Source organism: Solea solea, chromosome 7 (assembly GCF_958295425.1).
Source record: "Solea solea chromosome 7, fSolSol10.1, whole genome shotgun sequence".
In the NCBI taxonomy this organism is placed as follows: Eukaryota; Metazoa; Chordata; class Actinopteri; order Pleuronectiformes; family Soleidae; genus Solea; species Solea solea.
Window position 1 is genome coordinate 27,095,812 of NC_081140.1, and position 16,019 is coordinate 27,111,830.

Genomic DNA, 16,019 nt, shown 5'->3' on the forward strand with positions numbered 1-16,019 from the left:
ATTCAAAAGGTGTCAGTTTGTTTCATTAAAGTTCAATGTGAAAGCAAACTCAGACCGGCTGAATGTTGCAACCCTCAATCCTACTGAGTCTGGTGGAGACTATGAGGTGTGAAAACGACCTAAAACTACTGTGACAGTTGCCAGTTATGTGTAATATCGCTGGTAGAATGTCATGTCCAATGTCATGTCCAATTTTTCAGTATGAAATTCTGTATATGGACGGTTAAATACACGTAGTAAAACTGCCAATAAACACCACAACTCTCTACCTAATTATGTAATATACTGTGTACTTCTTAAGATTTGATGCTTTAGGAAATGACTGACAGACCTAATATAAACAGATTATATAACTGTTATAATGGCCTGAAATTGAACCTCTATGCCACTTGAATTAATCTATGTACTCTGTTTTGTAGTGTTTATAGTATGCTTTTGTCTCCTACCGACTGAAATTCATGATCTTGACAAGATGGGCTAATTTTATGACAAATTGGCCCATCTTGTCAAGGTTGTCGACTGTTTTTGTTTTATGTAATATGTGTAAATGGGATGGGGTGCTGTGAAAGGTCAGTGGGGTTAACAGGCTAAAATTGAGAAGCCTAACTTTACCGTTGCCACACGACACTAGTCATTATTTGGAGATGACAAAACAAGTTTTAATAGGCATTATGTCAACATGGTACCATCCTCTTTACTCAACAGAACACTGTGGCGTTTAAATCTTACGTTTAAAGGGTCTGGTATCGAGCAAGGAAGCCGTGAGACGCAATGTAATTCCCACCATGTAATAAAATTAAATAGGGCAGCAATGATTAAATGAATAATCGTTTATTTACTAGGTATTAAAATAATCTTTAACTATTGTTATTGATATTTGTTTCTTAAAATGTGGATATTTCCTGCAACAGTTTGGTTTTAGTGTTTTGCACCACAAGAAACATGATGTTTGTCTGTGTAACTAACTGGCTGTATAGCCCACGAGGATAGAGGCTGTTAACCCCGGAGACTAGCGATATTTGTCCTGCTCATTTTCTTACATTTAACAGGTTTAAACACAATGAACCTGACATACAACTGTACAGTGATTGTTCACTTTAAAACTGTCCTGGAATAAAACAAAAATCACGGTCACGTTATGCCCAAGCTGACTTCCTCTAGACGCAGAGTACAGCATCAGACCACAGAGTAACAACCTGCTACTGAAACCTACTGGTATAATTAAATACCGTCCTCAGTCTTTTGAGGTCAAGTCTGAAGTCACTTTTCCACACTAACGTTACAGCTCACATTGGTTAGGTAGTTATACAGCTAAGCTAACCACAATAAAAACCTATTTGCACTCTTGAATGCACCAAAATTGGTCCATGAGTATTCCAAGACACTGAAGACATTTTCTGATACGACTCAGTTTTGCTGTGTAGCGATAACTCCATTGACAAGTGAATAATAATGGCAATATAACAACAGCTGAGTCCCATTTCGTAGGGCTAGATTTTAAGTAGTACTTAGTAGTAAGTAGTATTACATGTTATAATTTGGACTTCTTATTGGTTAAGTATTATAAAACATAATGACACATGTTTGGCGCATACGGTATTACATGTTATACATTATACTGTACGTTGGGTCTATCTGTCCCAGTTCTTCGATATATTCATTGCTGGCATCGACGAAAGCATCATAGTCGTTTTCCAACCCTGCCAACTCTTGCGACAATTTTTCTGTACCTAGACGACCAGCGTTGAGATTAAGGTGGTTAATACGCGTTGTTAGGCTCCGCTGCGCATTTGACCGTCTCCGCTGTAGACTTTCCAGATCTGGCTTGTCGTCTGCCATTTTACTTCTTTGAACTACTGACTCTCTCCGGAATCGGAATTGTTCAAAGGATTTGACTCTCTGGTTCGTTGCCAATGACTTGTCCAAAGGATTCAGTTCTTTGCAAACGACACGTCCATGATCGGCACACGAATGCCCACGCCCCCAGCTGTCGACGTCACAATGTCACAGTCTGTGAGGCTCTTCGCCCAGAAGAGCTCTGTATTCCTTGTGCAATCTTCACAGCCTTATTCACAGCTGCGGCACTTCTTTTAATCCTCTAACGGCTCTGTTAGCTCTTTGCTCCGGCTCCTCCGTTTTAGTGATTCCTTTAATCCTTCAACGGCCCCGTTAGCTCTTTGCTCCGGCTCTTCCGTTTAGTGATTCACGACTGATTCACTTCACCAGTGTCCCCGGCTCGCCGGTCCTGGTACTTCACGATTGCCGTCCTCCGCTCGGCAGTCCGTACTCCACTGATATGGCGCCGACAACGGTTTTACAACTGTAAAGATTTCTGCTGGCTGATCCTTCCAGCTCAATACTCCCTTCTGGAAAGGGTAACCAGAACAAGTACGGCGGGTACAACTCGACTGTCTTTCTGAAGGTTTATTCCACATGCACAATTAAGCAGCAGTCAGTTAGTAGTTAGACAGTTATTAGTTTGAAGTTAGTCAGTTAGTCAGTTTGTTAGCTACTAACTACAGTCAGTTAGACAGTCAGTCAGGTTGTAAAACCGACAAGTTGTACAGGTTCTGATGATAGATAGATTTTACGAAGCCACTTACAAAGGCACATACGAAGGTAATATATAACAAAAGATGGCTTTGACAATGCACCTTAAAGGCACTTTAAAGGCAACGGTGCTTTGATACCAATTACAACAATGAACAGATAAATAGAATGAAAGATAAATAGCTTTGCCTGCTAGAAAGTTTTACAGGCACAGTCAATCAAATCAGAAGAGAGCTTCCCCCGTGCGTATAAAGTATAAAGCTAGTTTGAGTGTTAATGATAAATTGATTAAAATTTTTAGAAGTGGTGGGGTCAAAATTGTGGATCAAAAATAGTGCTGGGGGCATGTCCTCGCCGTATATGACGCCTATGGTCCCACCTGTGGTGATGTGGGCATTTAATAATTGTAAGTTATTGTCATAACATTTATACCATGGATATTATTTGAAATTGAGGCTTGTAAGTCGTACAGCATTGTAAACGGGCATTTGCATGTTCAGCACTGTTTTCTGTATGCGTTCCGGGGACCTGTGTCCGTCTCGTCATCCCTGCGCTGTCATATTGCACCTTATGATTTACAAATTATGCACTGGTTGTAGGCTATACTGGGTCATATTGCTGTTGGTTATGTTGAACGTGATGATTACATGCTGCGCGAATAGAGTATAGGATAGTAAAAAATAGACGTACTGTAGGCTAATATTTGTGTCCCCCCCATGCATTTCATCATCAACGGGTCTGTCTGAACACACCATGTTTACTGTGTTCACTCTAGAGACTTGACCACGCTTGTTGTTCATGGGTGACAAGAATATGAGATGAGGAGCAATGATGTTGTGAGTCACTTTAACTTTGAACGTCTTCATGCACAGTCTGAGGATTTAGCTGTAGTCAATCTACGTTCTTATAACTTAGAATAAGATATTAGAAGGTGTTATATTAAATTTTTTTCCTGAAACATTTCATACGCACAGTACATTTATGGCAGATAACAGCTCCGTCACAGGTGGTGGCACTTTGCGGCATTTCGGTGAACGTTTTTACGTCGTGCAGTTGCTGGTTTCGATTTTTCTGTGTGTCAACGTGATGCTCATCGTGACCCTTTTCTCAAAAGTCTACTTCTACACAACCATGCGATACATCTTATTCACTGTGACTCTATTGTCTGATACCTTGATTTTATTCATCACTGACGTTCTGTATATCTTGGCTTCTCATGCAATGATGATGCCTATCGCCCTGTGTGTTCCCGTCTATATTGTTTTGGTTGTGTACACTTTTGTCACACCTTTGACGCTCACATCCATGACGCTGGAATGCTATGTGGCCATTTGCATGCCCCTGCGTCACGGAGAGCTGTGCACGTCACGCAGAGCTCTGCACTGCGTCCTCATCATTCACGGCTTCAGCTTTGTACCGTTGACTGTCATCCTCTCCATCTTCTTTGCATCAGCTCCCACAAGCTTGTACTCCGAGCACAGGATATGCTCCATGGACATATTTGTGTATCTCCGATGGCAGGACAACGCTAAAATGGCTGTGTTTCAGTTGTACTTTTTCGTCATGTCTGCCACCATCATCTTCTCCTACATTAAGATCATGAAAGCAGCCAAAAAAGCTGTGTCAGGAGAGAATAACAAGTCGTCAAGGAGAGCGCTCGGGAGAGTGACTCTTCATGGCTTTCACCTCCTTTTCAGTCTCATCCAGCTGTGGTGTCCGTTCATGGAGACTGCTGCGCTTCAGATTGATTTCAAGCTTTTTGTAAATGTCAGGTATTTCAATTACATAGTGTTTAATCTCACTCCAAGATGCCTGAGTCCGCTTCTGTACGGCCTCAGGGATGAAAAGATTTTTCTTGCCCTGAAACGAAATACACCTTTACAGTTCCAATTTGGACAAAACAGAGTGAGGATCAGGAGAATTTGAAAATGTGTTAGTTCCATATTAGAAACATATATATATATATATATAAAATAACATAACATATTATGAAATGTCAAAAAATGTTGAAAAATGTTTCCCCAACTTCTACAAACCTAAATATCCTAGTTTGAATGAATTTGATTTGTTATGGAAATAGTTATAGACAATTATTGTATCTATTAAACAGGTGAAAAATAGTCAAATTAATGCTGACAAGGTTTCCTTGAAACGATGTGTCTAGTTTCTTATTAAATTATTAAATTAAATTATTTATTTCTAAACCCTTTGTCATGTAAAACATACAACTTCATTAAAGTTCACCACACACATTTTGTCTTTGTCCAATTTGAATGTGTATATATATATATATGTTAAGATTCTCTCTCTCTTTCATCCTGTGTGAACAGGGCGTAAGAGGGACGGGGTGCTGGGAAAGGTCAACCACAACCAAATATTATAATATTTATGTTTTTCATGTATTCAGATTTAGCCTGGACCAAAGGTGGGAAATTATCGTCTCTACGGGGCCACATGAGAAACAGAAAATATTGTTTCTAAGGCTGGACCAATGGGCTGAACTAAATTCTGCTTAATATTAATTTGGTCTCTTTATAAAAAGCAGTCATTTTGGTGTATGTAGGGCAGCATATAAACACACAATATACAAAACTAATGGCAAGGCAGAGTTTACACAATTATTACTAACTAACTCTATAAAAGATACGCAACAACTGCACTTTATAATGAATACTACTATTATACAACTATTGTGTGACAGTCGGGAGAAATGGCTTTGAGGTTTTGCTCTTCTGTGGCGGAAACAGAAGTTGTCCTGCATTAAAACAACGGATGAGCCAGTTTGTTCATTGTTTGTCTCGTCTTCTCCTACGCTGGTAGAATGTCATAACCATTTTTTCACTTTCTGATCTGTGAACATGGTGATGAATTTAAGAACATGATAGAAAGCAGCAGCGACGTGACACGTCAGGTGTGAGCGGGGCCTCAACTCCCAATTCTGTCCCGCTGCAATCTGCTGTGTCACCATGAGATGTCACTAATTCTTACATACAGTGCGAAACAAGTCACTAAAAGTAAAAGTCGAGGGCCTCATTTGGTCCACAGGCCATATTTTAAAACCGGTCCTCACTCAAACTTGTGTTGAGCGTAGTTGTCAAGCTGTAAACGGTTCATTAATGGTGGTGTGTGTGTTCAACACCTGACCTGTGGACAGCCAATGAGGGATCATGACAACGCTGCATTGTTTGGTGTTATATTTAGATGGTTCTGCTCTGTGAAGTCATCATCAGCTCAGTAGGAGGCTCAGCTGCACAGAACTACAGCATCACTGGACAAACCTGCTCCACACTGGACCACATAGAGCCAAATAACCATCCACTCTCACACTCACAGTTACGGTCAATTTAGAGTGTCCGCTTTGACTAATCCCCAAATCTGCATGTTTTTGGACTGTGGGCGGAAACTGGAGAACCTGGATCTGAACTTTTATTTCAAAGTACAAATGTTACAGACCCTTTTATTAACATGAATTCAAACAACTCCGTGTTTGGTGAGGATGCAGCGCAGCTGCACAGTAAGCAACACTGTACACGTCATCCTCATCATTCACGGCATCAGCTCTGTGCCCTATGCTGTCGTCCTTTTCACCTTCTTTGCTTCAGCATCTCTTGACTGATACCATCAGTACAGGATGTGCTATGTAGAGATTTTAATTGTGTATAAATGGCAGGATCACGCCTGGTCAGCTGTGTTTCAGTTCTACTTCCTCATCATGTGTCTCATCCACATGTTTTGCTCTGTTAAAATAATGAAAGTGGCCAGAACTGCGTCAGGAGATGATAAAATAGCATCGAGGAAAGGACTCAGGACGGTGACTCTTCATGCTTTCCAGCTGCTGCTCTGTCTCGTCCAGTTTTGGTATCCTTTAATAACGTCCACTCTGATTTATACTAACTACACGACCTTTCAAAGTGTATGTTTTTTCAGCGACATCATGTTTAATCTTGCACCGCGGTGTCTTAGTCCTCTCATTTATGGCCTCAGGGATGAAATGTTTTTCACTGCAATGAAAAAATGCCTCTCGCGTGTCGCGTATGTAAGAAATAAGTGAAAGAAAGATGAATAAAAACGGACAAAAAAACTCCCAACATTTCATGTCTTGAATAAAAAAATGTATGTGCTGTTGGTTTCACTCCTGACTCAGCAGGTGAGGTGCAGGACGAGGTCAGATCCACAAAATATCCTTGTTTGTTGCTTCCCCTTTGTCCTGAAATTTCTCTCAGTATTAATGATGGATAATGAAGAAATGTGCACATTTATTACAAAAGCAACAACAAAGGAAGAAATAAGGTGCCATGGAGATAATTCACATTAGGGCTTTTACACACGGTATATAACTAAAAATATCATGTTCTAATCAGTGCGTCGAAGGAATAGCAGTAATAGTATATGAAAGTTCTCCTGTCACTATACAGTTGGGTTAGTAAAACATCTGTGGCCTTCTCCCCCTTTAAAAATAGTAAAGGTTATAACCATATATTGTGGCTATAACTGTGGTTATAACTGTGGCTATAACCACAGTTTGACAGTGTGGTTATAGCCAGGCTTGTAAACTCGGTCCACTCATCGATTTCCAGGCGATAGCTATGCTGTGTTTTGCTTGTAATAAGCAGAAGATTGCAAGCAAAAAATTCCCCAGACTACAACATTTAGGACATAATTTTACTCTCACACCTGTGCTGTAAGAAAACCTCTGTCAAGAAAGTCTGGACCAAAAATGCTCATTTTCATAATTAAAACAAAACTCAAACCTGATGATCAAAATTGTCGATGGTGAATTTAGTCTTCGAAGTACAGTATCACGATATAAAACAGTATTTTCCCCCAAAAAAATAACCTATACACTAAATATTAAATTCACAAAACAGATTAAAAAAAAGAACAAATTGACATTATTTATGAAGTTTCTGGGAACAGAAATGTGTCATTTATGACAATTGGCTGGATGAATAAAAGTGAACGGGTCAACCTCTGATTTCATTTTTTAATTTAATAATATTATTCGTTAAGTTTGTCCACTTGTTTGGTGAAATGTGCTTTTGTTGTTGTAGCTCTGTGCTGTTTGTTGGAGTCTATACAGTATAACGAAGAGGCCTTTACACTCCCATTTCCCCTGTGACAGCACAGTTTATCAAAGGTGAAAGTTTTTTACAAAATCAAACATTTATCCGTGTGTGTCAATAAGAATAAAAAAATGCTGCTTAAAATCCAGGACTTGTCAACATGTGCGTTCAATGAAATATTCATTTATTATTTACCTCTTTGTGAACAAGAGACAGTTGACAATTCTTATGAAAAGATTATCTCTCTTACAACAAAAATAAACACTACGATCACGTTCCAAAAGCTACAAAAACCATCTACGTTCACAATTCAAATAAATACTCTTAAATATTGATTCATAAAATAGTGATAAATTAGTTGTAACTTTTCATTTTTTTTGTGCTTAGAACATTAAAATTATACACACATAAACTTTTTATTGACTCCATACATACAAAGACAGAAGGGACATGGGAAGTAGAACACAACATGAAATAACACATGACATGTTCCCCTTTTTTTCTTCCATACACTCTAAATATTTCTGTTAGTCTTCTCGTAGATAAGCCTCCACCTCCGGCTCCTCGAACGAAGCATATTCAGCCATCCTCTGGATCTCCTCTACTTTAGTCTCGGCGAGCTTCTTATCGACGTCCGCCGCGGTTCTCTGCGCCTCCTCCACCTGCGACTGTGCCACCTGAATGTTTGTCCTCACTGTGATGGACGCTTGCTCCGCTCCTGCAAACACAAACACGCGAAATGTCAGGAATGTCCCCGTATTGTTGAAACATGAAAAAGTACCGTTGTCCACTAAAGGTGGGAATCGCGTACGCTATTGCGCGTTATACGTGTTATTGAAGCAGTGGAACACATATAACACATGTTATACCTTTATATGTGTTATTTATCAAGGTTTATCTGTATGAATTGGTCACGCACCGTATTACGTAGTTCGTTATGACATAATGACACAGTGACGCACATGTAGAGTGTGTTTTTACGAGTTATTAGTGAAGGTGAATTATACGTAATAATTTAGGTGCATAAGGTATTATGTTTAAAACAGAATTCTAAATTAGTTGTAATTTGTGATACGTGTTTTTGGTAAAGGTGAATTATACGTAATGGTACAGTAACATATTAATTATGCGTTTATACGTGTTATTGGTTCAGGTTTGTAAAATACAATGACTCAGTGACACATACCTCTGAAGCTGAATTATACGTAATTGGTACAGTGGCGTATAAGTTGGGCACACTCTGTTTTACGTGATATCTTTTACACGTGTTATTGAATAAGGTTTCTTAATGAGTTTGGCCCATACGGGATAACGTTTTATACGTTAGACACGTTACTGATTCAGGTTTATTTATTATTTTTACACGTGTAATTAGATAAAGTTTTTTTATAACATAATGATGTAGTAAGTTTTATTGCGTTATTAGTTCAGGTTTATTAAACATACATTGGGCACATACGGTTTAACGACCAATACGTTCATACATGTGTTTATATGTGTTATTGATTTAGAGTTGTAAAATACAATGTCTCAGTGATGCATACCTTCGGCATATACGTGATACGTGTTTTTGGTTAAAGGTGAGTTTAAAATTGGTGCAGTGATGTATAAATTGTATAACTCTGTTTTACACGATATCTGTTACACATTTTATTGGATAAGGTTTTTTTAATAACGTAATGACGCAGTGACGCATAAGTTTAGCCCATATGGTTTTATTTATTATGCGTTATACATGTTATTAGTTAAGGCTTATAAAATATAATGACCCGGGACGCATACGTTGGGCACATTATACATTTACATACATTACATATACAAATTGGGTGCCTATGGTATTACGTGTTATATGGTATATTGGTTGAGGTAAATTCTACGGTGAATTATATGTAATGATGCAGTATAAGTTGTGTGCATTTTGTGTTTTATGTCATACATGCTATTGATTAAGGTTTATTAAATAGATAACTTAGTGATGAATATGTTGGGCACGCACACATATACATGTTATATACATTACTGGTGTAATTGGTTGAGGTTTATTCAACGTAAAGTGTTCATCCAAAAATAGATCACTTCTCTCGCTGCTAGTGTCCACTCTAGTTAAACTATAGTTTCTGGTCAACATGATGTGAAGCCTCAGCTGTTCTCACCTGAAGTGTATGCCGCCTCTGCCGCCATTTTACACAAGTTGACAGCATTAATCCAGGACGACTCAAAGCGCTTGCATTCGTCCAGTCGGTCACTGATCTGTTGGGTCAAAGAGAGAAGAAAATCTAAGTTTTCTAAACTCTTTTTCAGATAATGAAATTCAAGGAAATAATTAGGGCTGCAATGATTAATCGATTGTTAATTGATGACTAAATCAATCGTCAACTATTTTGATCAATGAATTAGTTTTAGAGGCGCTTTTTTTTACAATTAATACAAACTCTCTGATTTTTCAGCTTCTTAAATGTTAATATGTTCTGGTTTCTTTGACAAAAAAAAAATCATTAAAACTGAAAAGACATTTGAGAACATCATGATTTCCAGGTTTGGTAAACACTGATGTACGAATGTGAATATTTTCTACTCTCAGAATGTGAATATTTTCTAATCTCAGAATGTGAATATTTTCTAATCTTGGAATGTGAACATTTTCAACCTCTGAATGTGAACATTTTCAATCTCTGAATGTGAATATTTTCTAATCTCTGAATGCGAACGTTTTCTAATCTCGGAATGTGAATATTTTCTAATCTCTGAATGCCAACATTTTCTAATCTTGGAATGCCAACGTTTTCTAATCTCAAAATGTGAATGTGAACATTTTCTAATCTTGGAATGTGAAATCTTTTGTAATCTCTGAATACAAACATTTTCTAATCTCTGAATGTGAATATTTTCCAATCTCTGAATGCCAACGTTTTCTAATCTCGAAATATGAAAATTGTTTAATCACTGAATTTTAATATTATTTAATCTCTGAATGTGAATTTCCAGGTTTGGTAGACACTGATTTTATGGCCAAATAAAATAATCGACAGATTACCCGATTCTAAAAACAATCGTTAGTTGTAGCCCTAGAAATGATTGTTGAACGCTTTTAGACACAATCTGGGTCAAACTAACCTCAGCACGCAGTCCGTTGATGGCCTGCTGCAGCGAGTTCGTCTCTGCAGCTGTCAGTTTTCCCAGTGAGGTCAGATACCGTCTTTGGAGCGCGATACGTGTGTGAACGGCCTGTGCGCAAAAGGGAAAACTGTCATGAATGACACAGAACAGCTTTGAAAACAAAAGTACGTTTTTCCACGCGAGTGAGCTTTAAAAATTGATGATTCCCGTAGAGGGGAAACCTACCTTTGAATAGTCTGTAAGAGCGTCGACGAGAGCCAGGCTGTTCTGAGACAGGAAAGTGCAGGTGCTGTCTGTGACCACAGACGCTGCTCTTCTGATCAGAGAGTCGTGAGAGAGCTGCAAATCAAAAGAAACTCAGCGTTTACCAAATCTGATGCAGTTGTTGCACAATAGAGAGTCATGTTTTTAGTGTTTAGATCGATATATTATCGCCACCTGAAATGACAGATCAAGCATTGTCGGGATTAACCCTCAGTGCTCATGCGGAACGGATCTGGGCCTTTTTTCGTCTTCTTATGCGTTGTTGAGTCAAAGGTATGATTGGTTTGATATCGCGTTTTTAGTCGTGAGAGATAAAGTAGCAACAGTTGTGCAGAAGACACAAAAATAGAACGTTTTCCTTTTGTTTTTGTTCATTAAAACGAGCCAGGTGAACTTTGAACTATGACGTATTTCACAAATTCAATCCCATTTTTTTTTTGTATTTTTTGCTCAGGTGTGTTTATATAGTTGGAAGAAAATGAAAATTGTGCTGAAAATACGGACATAAGACCCTGTGTATTACACATTCCTATACTGTATGTTTAAACATAGCAATGGAAAAAAAGCGGGTGTCTAAGGGTTAAACATTTAAACTTCATCTATAAAGAAAGTTTTATATTCAAATTTAAGTTCACATTAATTTCACTGCTTCTGTTCCACTTTAGTATGTCGAGTCATACTTGTTTTCGGTATCTTTGTTTTCTAACAAATTTGAAAATGTAAATCTGTGGACTAACGAGATGTTTGAACATGTCATCATTTCGAGGGTTTGGTCAACATTTTTCGACATTTTCTGACATTTAATGGACCAAGCAACTCAAACAAGGATCGACACGTTAAATGACTTTGATTTATTACGACAATAAGATTATGTCCGATTTCCTGGTCGATTGTAGACCCTTTAACGTTTCTACAGCAGTTCATTTTGGAAGGTTTTGATTTAGATAGATGTATCTATTTCTTTCATTTCAATATTTTTATTTCTAAAGTTTATTTTTTATGATGACATTTTTGACGTATTTAATGTTAAGCTTGTACATAACTTTTGCACAGCGGCTGCAATTGGAGAGATGGAGCAATACATGTGTCTTTAGTATATTGTCATAAACAATCTTAAACTTTATCAATATCGGCCATAGAAAAACCATTATCGGTCGACCTTTAATCAAGAAAATAATCCTGAACACAGTGATACACGACGCTCAGCTCTGTCGAATGCACTCAATGTCTTCCATGTCTCACCTGTGTTAAAGGGACAGCACAAAGCCCGTGGGCGACACTAAAGGCCGCGATGTTCGTTCGGGCAGAGTTTGTCCATTCCTCTGACATCTGGACTCCAGACTTCCTGCTGCTGAACGGGACACCGTCACAGCTGCTGCAGACAGAGACAGGAGGACACAATTAAAGTGTCGTGTCGCGTTAGACTCACGCTGCCAGGATGTGGTTTTTCCAGCCGTGCAGCGTGACTCTGCTTAACTCTGTGCCGTGCTTCCACTAACCTTTGTTCCCGGACGCAGGCCGCCCCGCGCCTCAGCACCGTCTTGCTGCTCTGCAGCAGAGAGACATCACGGTGTCGCAGGAATCCTCCGGCAGCGTGGCGGGCGCACACTGAACACTGACGCACGACTTGCATTTTTTGGGTGTAAATGAAGTTTCTGTTCGCAAAATCTTCCACTTCGCACAACTTTAACAATGTACTCGGCTGTCAAATCACGTTGTACAAATCAAGAGAAGTTATTTCTTTTTTTTTCCTCTGCTTGTTCCTGAGAATCTTTCAGTCAAACTGCTCGACTGCTACCCTGCCTCTGCTGCGGCTGCTATTTGTACGGCTCTGGCGCCTCCTCGTTGCGTAAGTTATTGATCTGTTGACTGTGCCTGCACATATACGTATTTGTCGTTTTATCTGCAGGGAGCTCACAGAGCCACAGATTACGTGCAGAATGCAATCAACACTATCTCGCTCTGTCTGTGTAGTGTGTATGTGCACTAGAGAGAAAACCAGGTGGAGGTCAGGTCAAAACAACACAAACGGAGCACTTAAAGGTGATGTACATTACTGTTACGCCCACGTTTTCATCCATGTCGGTTAATCTGTCAATTGAACTTCCTGTCTACACATTTTTGCCACCGATGATATTCCTCCAAGGGACTCTTCTCTGGGCCTTCTTTCTTTCTTAGGTCGTGCCAGTTGTTTATACTCCTCATCTCCTCTCCAGCTGTTTTTAGGCCTTCCTCTCTTTCGTCTGCCCTGTGGATTCCAGGTTAGGGCCTGGTGTGTAAATGCTGGATGGCAGCTTCCTAAGTGTGTGCCCTATCCAGGACCTTTTCCTCTTGAGGATCTCCGGCTTCCAGCTGGGTTTGAAACCTGCTCAGTCCCACAGCTCAAGGTTGCTGATCTTCTTGTCTGACCACTTGTCCGACCACTTGTCTTCTCAGACAGGTGTTTATGAAGGTTTGTATCCCGTGTTGTGTTGCTTGTGTTGTTCTCCATGTCTCAGATCCGTAGAGCAGGACTTATTTGGCGTTAGAGTTAAAGATCCAAAAGCTTGGTGGCTATGCATATTGTCGCTCTGGAGGCCTTGCCGTTCTTTAGCGTGATGAAGGCTGCTCTTGCTTTCCCTATCCTGGCTTTTACCTCCCTATCAGTGCCCCCCTGATGGTCTACCACACCTCCCAAGTGCACAGTGTTAATCTTCATGAGTTTGTTCCTATACAATTTTGGTAAGACTCGACCCACTGATGACGTACAACAACAAACAAACAACAATCAAATCATCACGGGCAATTACGTATCACAGATTTTGGCAGCATCTTACACGGTTCCATCACATTAAACAAGTTCAGACGCCAGGGTTCCCATGGGTCCTTGGAAATCCTTGACAGTTACAAGAACTGGGGTCATTGAAAGTGCTTGAATTTTGCACAAGAAAGAAGTGAAGTTGATATTTAGGTAAAATGTCTCCACCTACTGTTTCATGCCCTGCATTGCTTGATGTATGTAGACGACTAGGCCTACGCAGGACAGACGTGGACTCATGATCCTGTGCAGAACAACGAGCGAGTAACGTTTAAAACAAGAGAGCGCAAGCGACGACGTGATGTTTGGGAAATGAAAATTCTCTGGCTCAACAAAGAGCTCTTAGAAGTTGTCTCCTCCCATCTTAAGCTGTGTGAACTTGAAGGGAATTGGTCCTGGAAGGTCCTTGAATTTGTTGTCAACCATGGATGTGGGAACCCTGCTTCATTCTTCATCACAATGGGGCATTTTTGGAGTTTGAAATGCAGATTTTGGTCAGCGATTTTGGTTTGTTCCATTTATGAAACCCATCTGCTGTTTCTTTTCCTTTATTTCCCTGTGAATAAATCATTCTGATTTGACTCTTCTTCAGGCCGTACTGCACATAAAAAAACTGGCAATAGCATTGACTGAGTTTGACGACCTGTTTGCTGAAGTGACGTCAGCTGAGGTTACAGGAGCACAAAGTTTGTTTTGGCATGACTCCCCCCCCCTCCCGCACTGGCGTGTCCTGACGCAGGGACTTGCGTCAAGCACTGACGAGCCCCCGCGAGCCACCGCTCTCTGCAGAGCCGACTTGTTTGCCAAACAACTGAAAACTTCAGGTTGCACAATTAGACTCGGGAGCTTTGTGTTAATAATCAGCCAGTCTGTTAATTACTAAACCGGGGAATACAGGACATGTTGTCTAATTGTGCTCTGGAGATAATCAGTGCAGACTGCAGCAAACTTCAAACTTTCTTTCACCATAATTATCTTCTTGAAAAACAACAGTGATGTTACACCTTTGGTTTCTTGCATCAATAACTGTGTCTCACAGAGTCACAGCACAAACAGACTTCCGTCACACAGACCTGCAGAAAAACATGATTGATTTGGAATTGTGACTTTTGTTTGTTTGTCTATGTGTTTGTTTCTTTATGTTAGTTTAGTCGATTTATTTCCATCAAAGAAAAGTGGGGATGCTATGGAATTAGACTTGTGTCAATATATTCACACACACTTTTTAAGAAGCAAATAAAATATCGATTGAATCGTTCAAAAATATCGTATTTTATTGTTCAAAAATACACTTGTTCTATGCGCTCCCTCACTTGTTCTTTGCGCTCCCTGATTTGTGTTTTGCACTCCCTCAGTTGTTCTTTGCGTTCCCTGATTTGTTTTTTGCGCTCCCTCACTTGTTCTTTGCTCTTCCTCACTTGTTCTTTGCGCTCTCTCACTTGTTCTATGCGCTCCCTCACTTGTTTTTTGAGCTCCCTCAGTTGTTCTTTATGCTCCCTCGCTTGTTTTTTGCGCTCCCTGATTTGTGTTTTGCACTCCCTCAGTTGTTCTTTGCGTTCCCTGATTTGTTTTTTGCGCTCCCTCACTTGTTCTTTGCTCTTCCTCACTTGTTCTTTGCGCTCTCTCACTTGTTCTATGCACTCCCTCACTTGTTTTTTGAGCTCCCTCAGTTGTTCTTTATGCTCCCTCGCTTGTTCTTGTGGCGCCCTCACTTGTTCTTTGGGCTCCCTCACTTGTTCTTTTGCTCCCTCAGTTTTTCATTGCACTCCCTCACTTGTTCTTTGCACTCCCTCACTTGTTCTTTGCGCTCCCTCACTTGTTTTTTGCGCTCCCTGATTTGTGTTTTGCACTCCCTCAGTTGTTCTTTGCGTTCCCTGATTTGTTTTTTGCGCTCCCTCACTTGTTCTTTGCTCTTCCTCACTTGTTCTTTGCGCTCTCTCACTTGTTCTATGCGCTCCCTCACTTGTTTTTTGAGCTCCCTCAGTTGTTCTTTATGCTCCCTCGCTTGTTCTTTGGGCTCCCTCACTTGTTCTTTGGGCTCCCTCACTTGTTCTTTTGCTCCCTCAGTTTTTCATTGCTCTTGTTCTTCCTCAGTTCCACTCCGATCACATACACTGGTGTTATACAGTAGAACAGTGTTTCTGATTCTACTCAAAGTACCACCAGAGGAAGCTCGCATACCACTGCTAGTACACGTACCACAGTTTCAGAACCATGGCGGTAGACAG

At 40.0% G+C, this 16,019-nt stretch overlaps 2 protein-coding genes across 3 annotated transcripts; one reads left to right on the plus strand and one right to left on the minus strand.

The window, feature by feature from the left end:
* Window positions 1-2,809: 2,809 nt before the first annotated feature.
* LOC131462897 (odorant receptor 131-2-like) lies at window positions 2,810-5,708 on the plus strand. Its single transcript, XM_058634460.1, has one exon. The coding sequence runs from the start codon at window positions 3,532-3,534 to the stop codon at window positions 4,474-4,476; it is 945 nt and encodes a 314-aa protein (XP_058490443.1). The 5' UTR covers window positions 2,810-3,531; the 3' UTR covers window positions 4,477-5,708.
* Window positions 5,709-7,780: 2,072 nt separating this feature from the next.
* Window positions 7,781-12,803, minus strand: LOC131462085 (diablo IAP-binding mitochondrial protein-like). 2 transcript variants are annotated; one of them, XM_058633006.1, is made up of 6 exons: window positions 12,494-12,803; window positions 12,237-12,366; window positions 10,956-11,069; window positions 10,728-10,838; window positions 9,767-9,863; window positions 7,781-8,331 (listed from the first exon to the last, which is right to left on the minus strand). In XM_058633006.1, exons 1-6 carry the CDS (start codon window positions 12,625-12,627, stop codon window positions 8,141-8,143), a joined length of 777 nt encoding a protein of 258 aa, XP_058488989.1. In that variant the 5' UTR covers window positions 12,628-12,803; the 3' UTR covers window positions 7,781-8,140. The 2 variants fall into 2 exon arrangements, with proteins under 2 accessions (XP_058488989.1, XP_058488988.1); XM_058633005.1 differs by having other exon boundaries at window positions 12,237-12,369.
* Window positions 12,804-16,019: the final 3,216 nt, after the last annotated feature.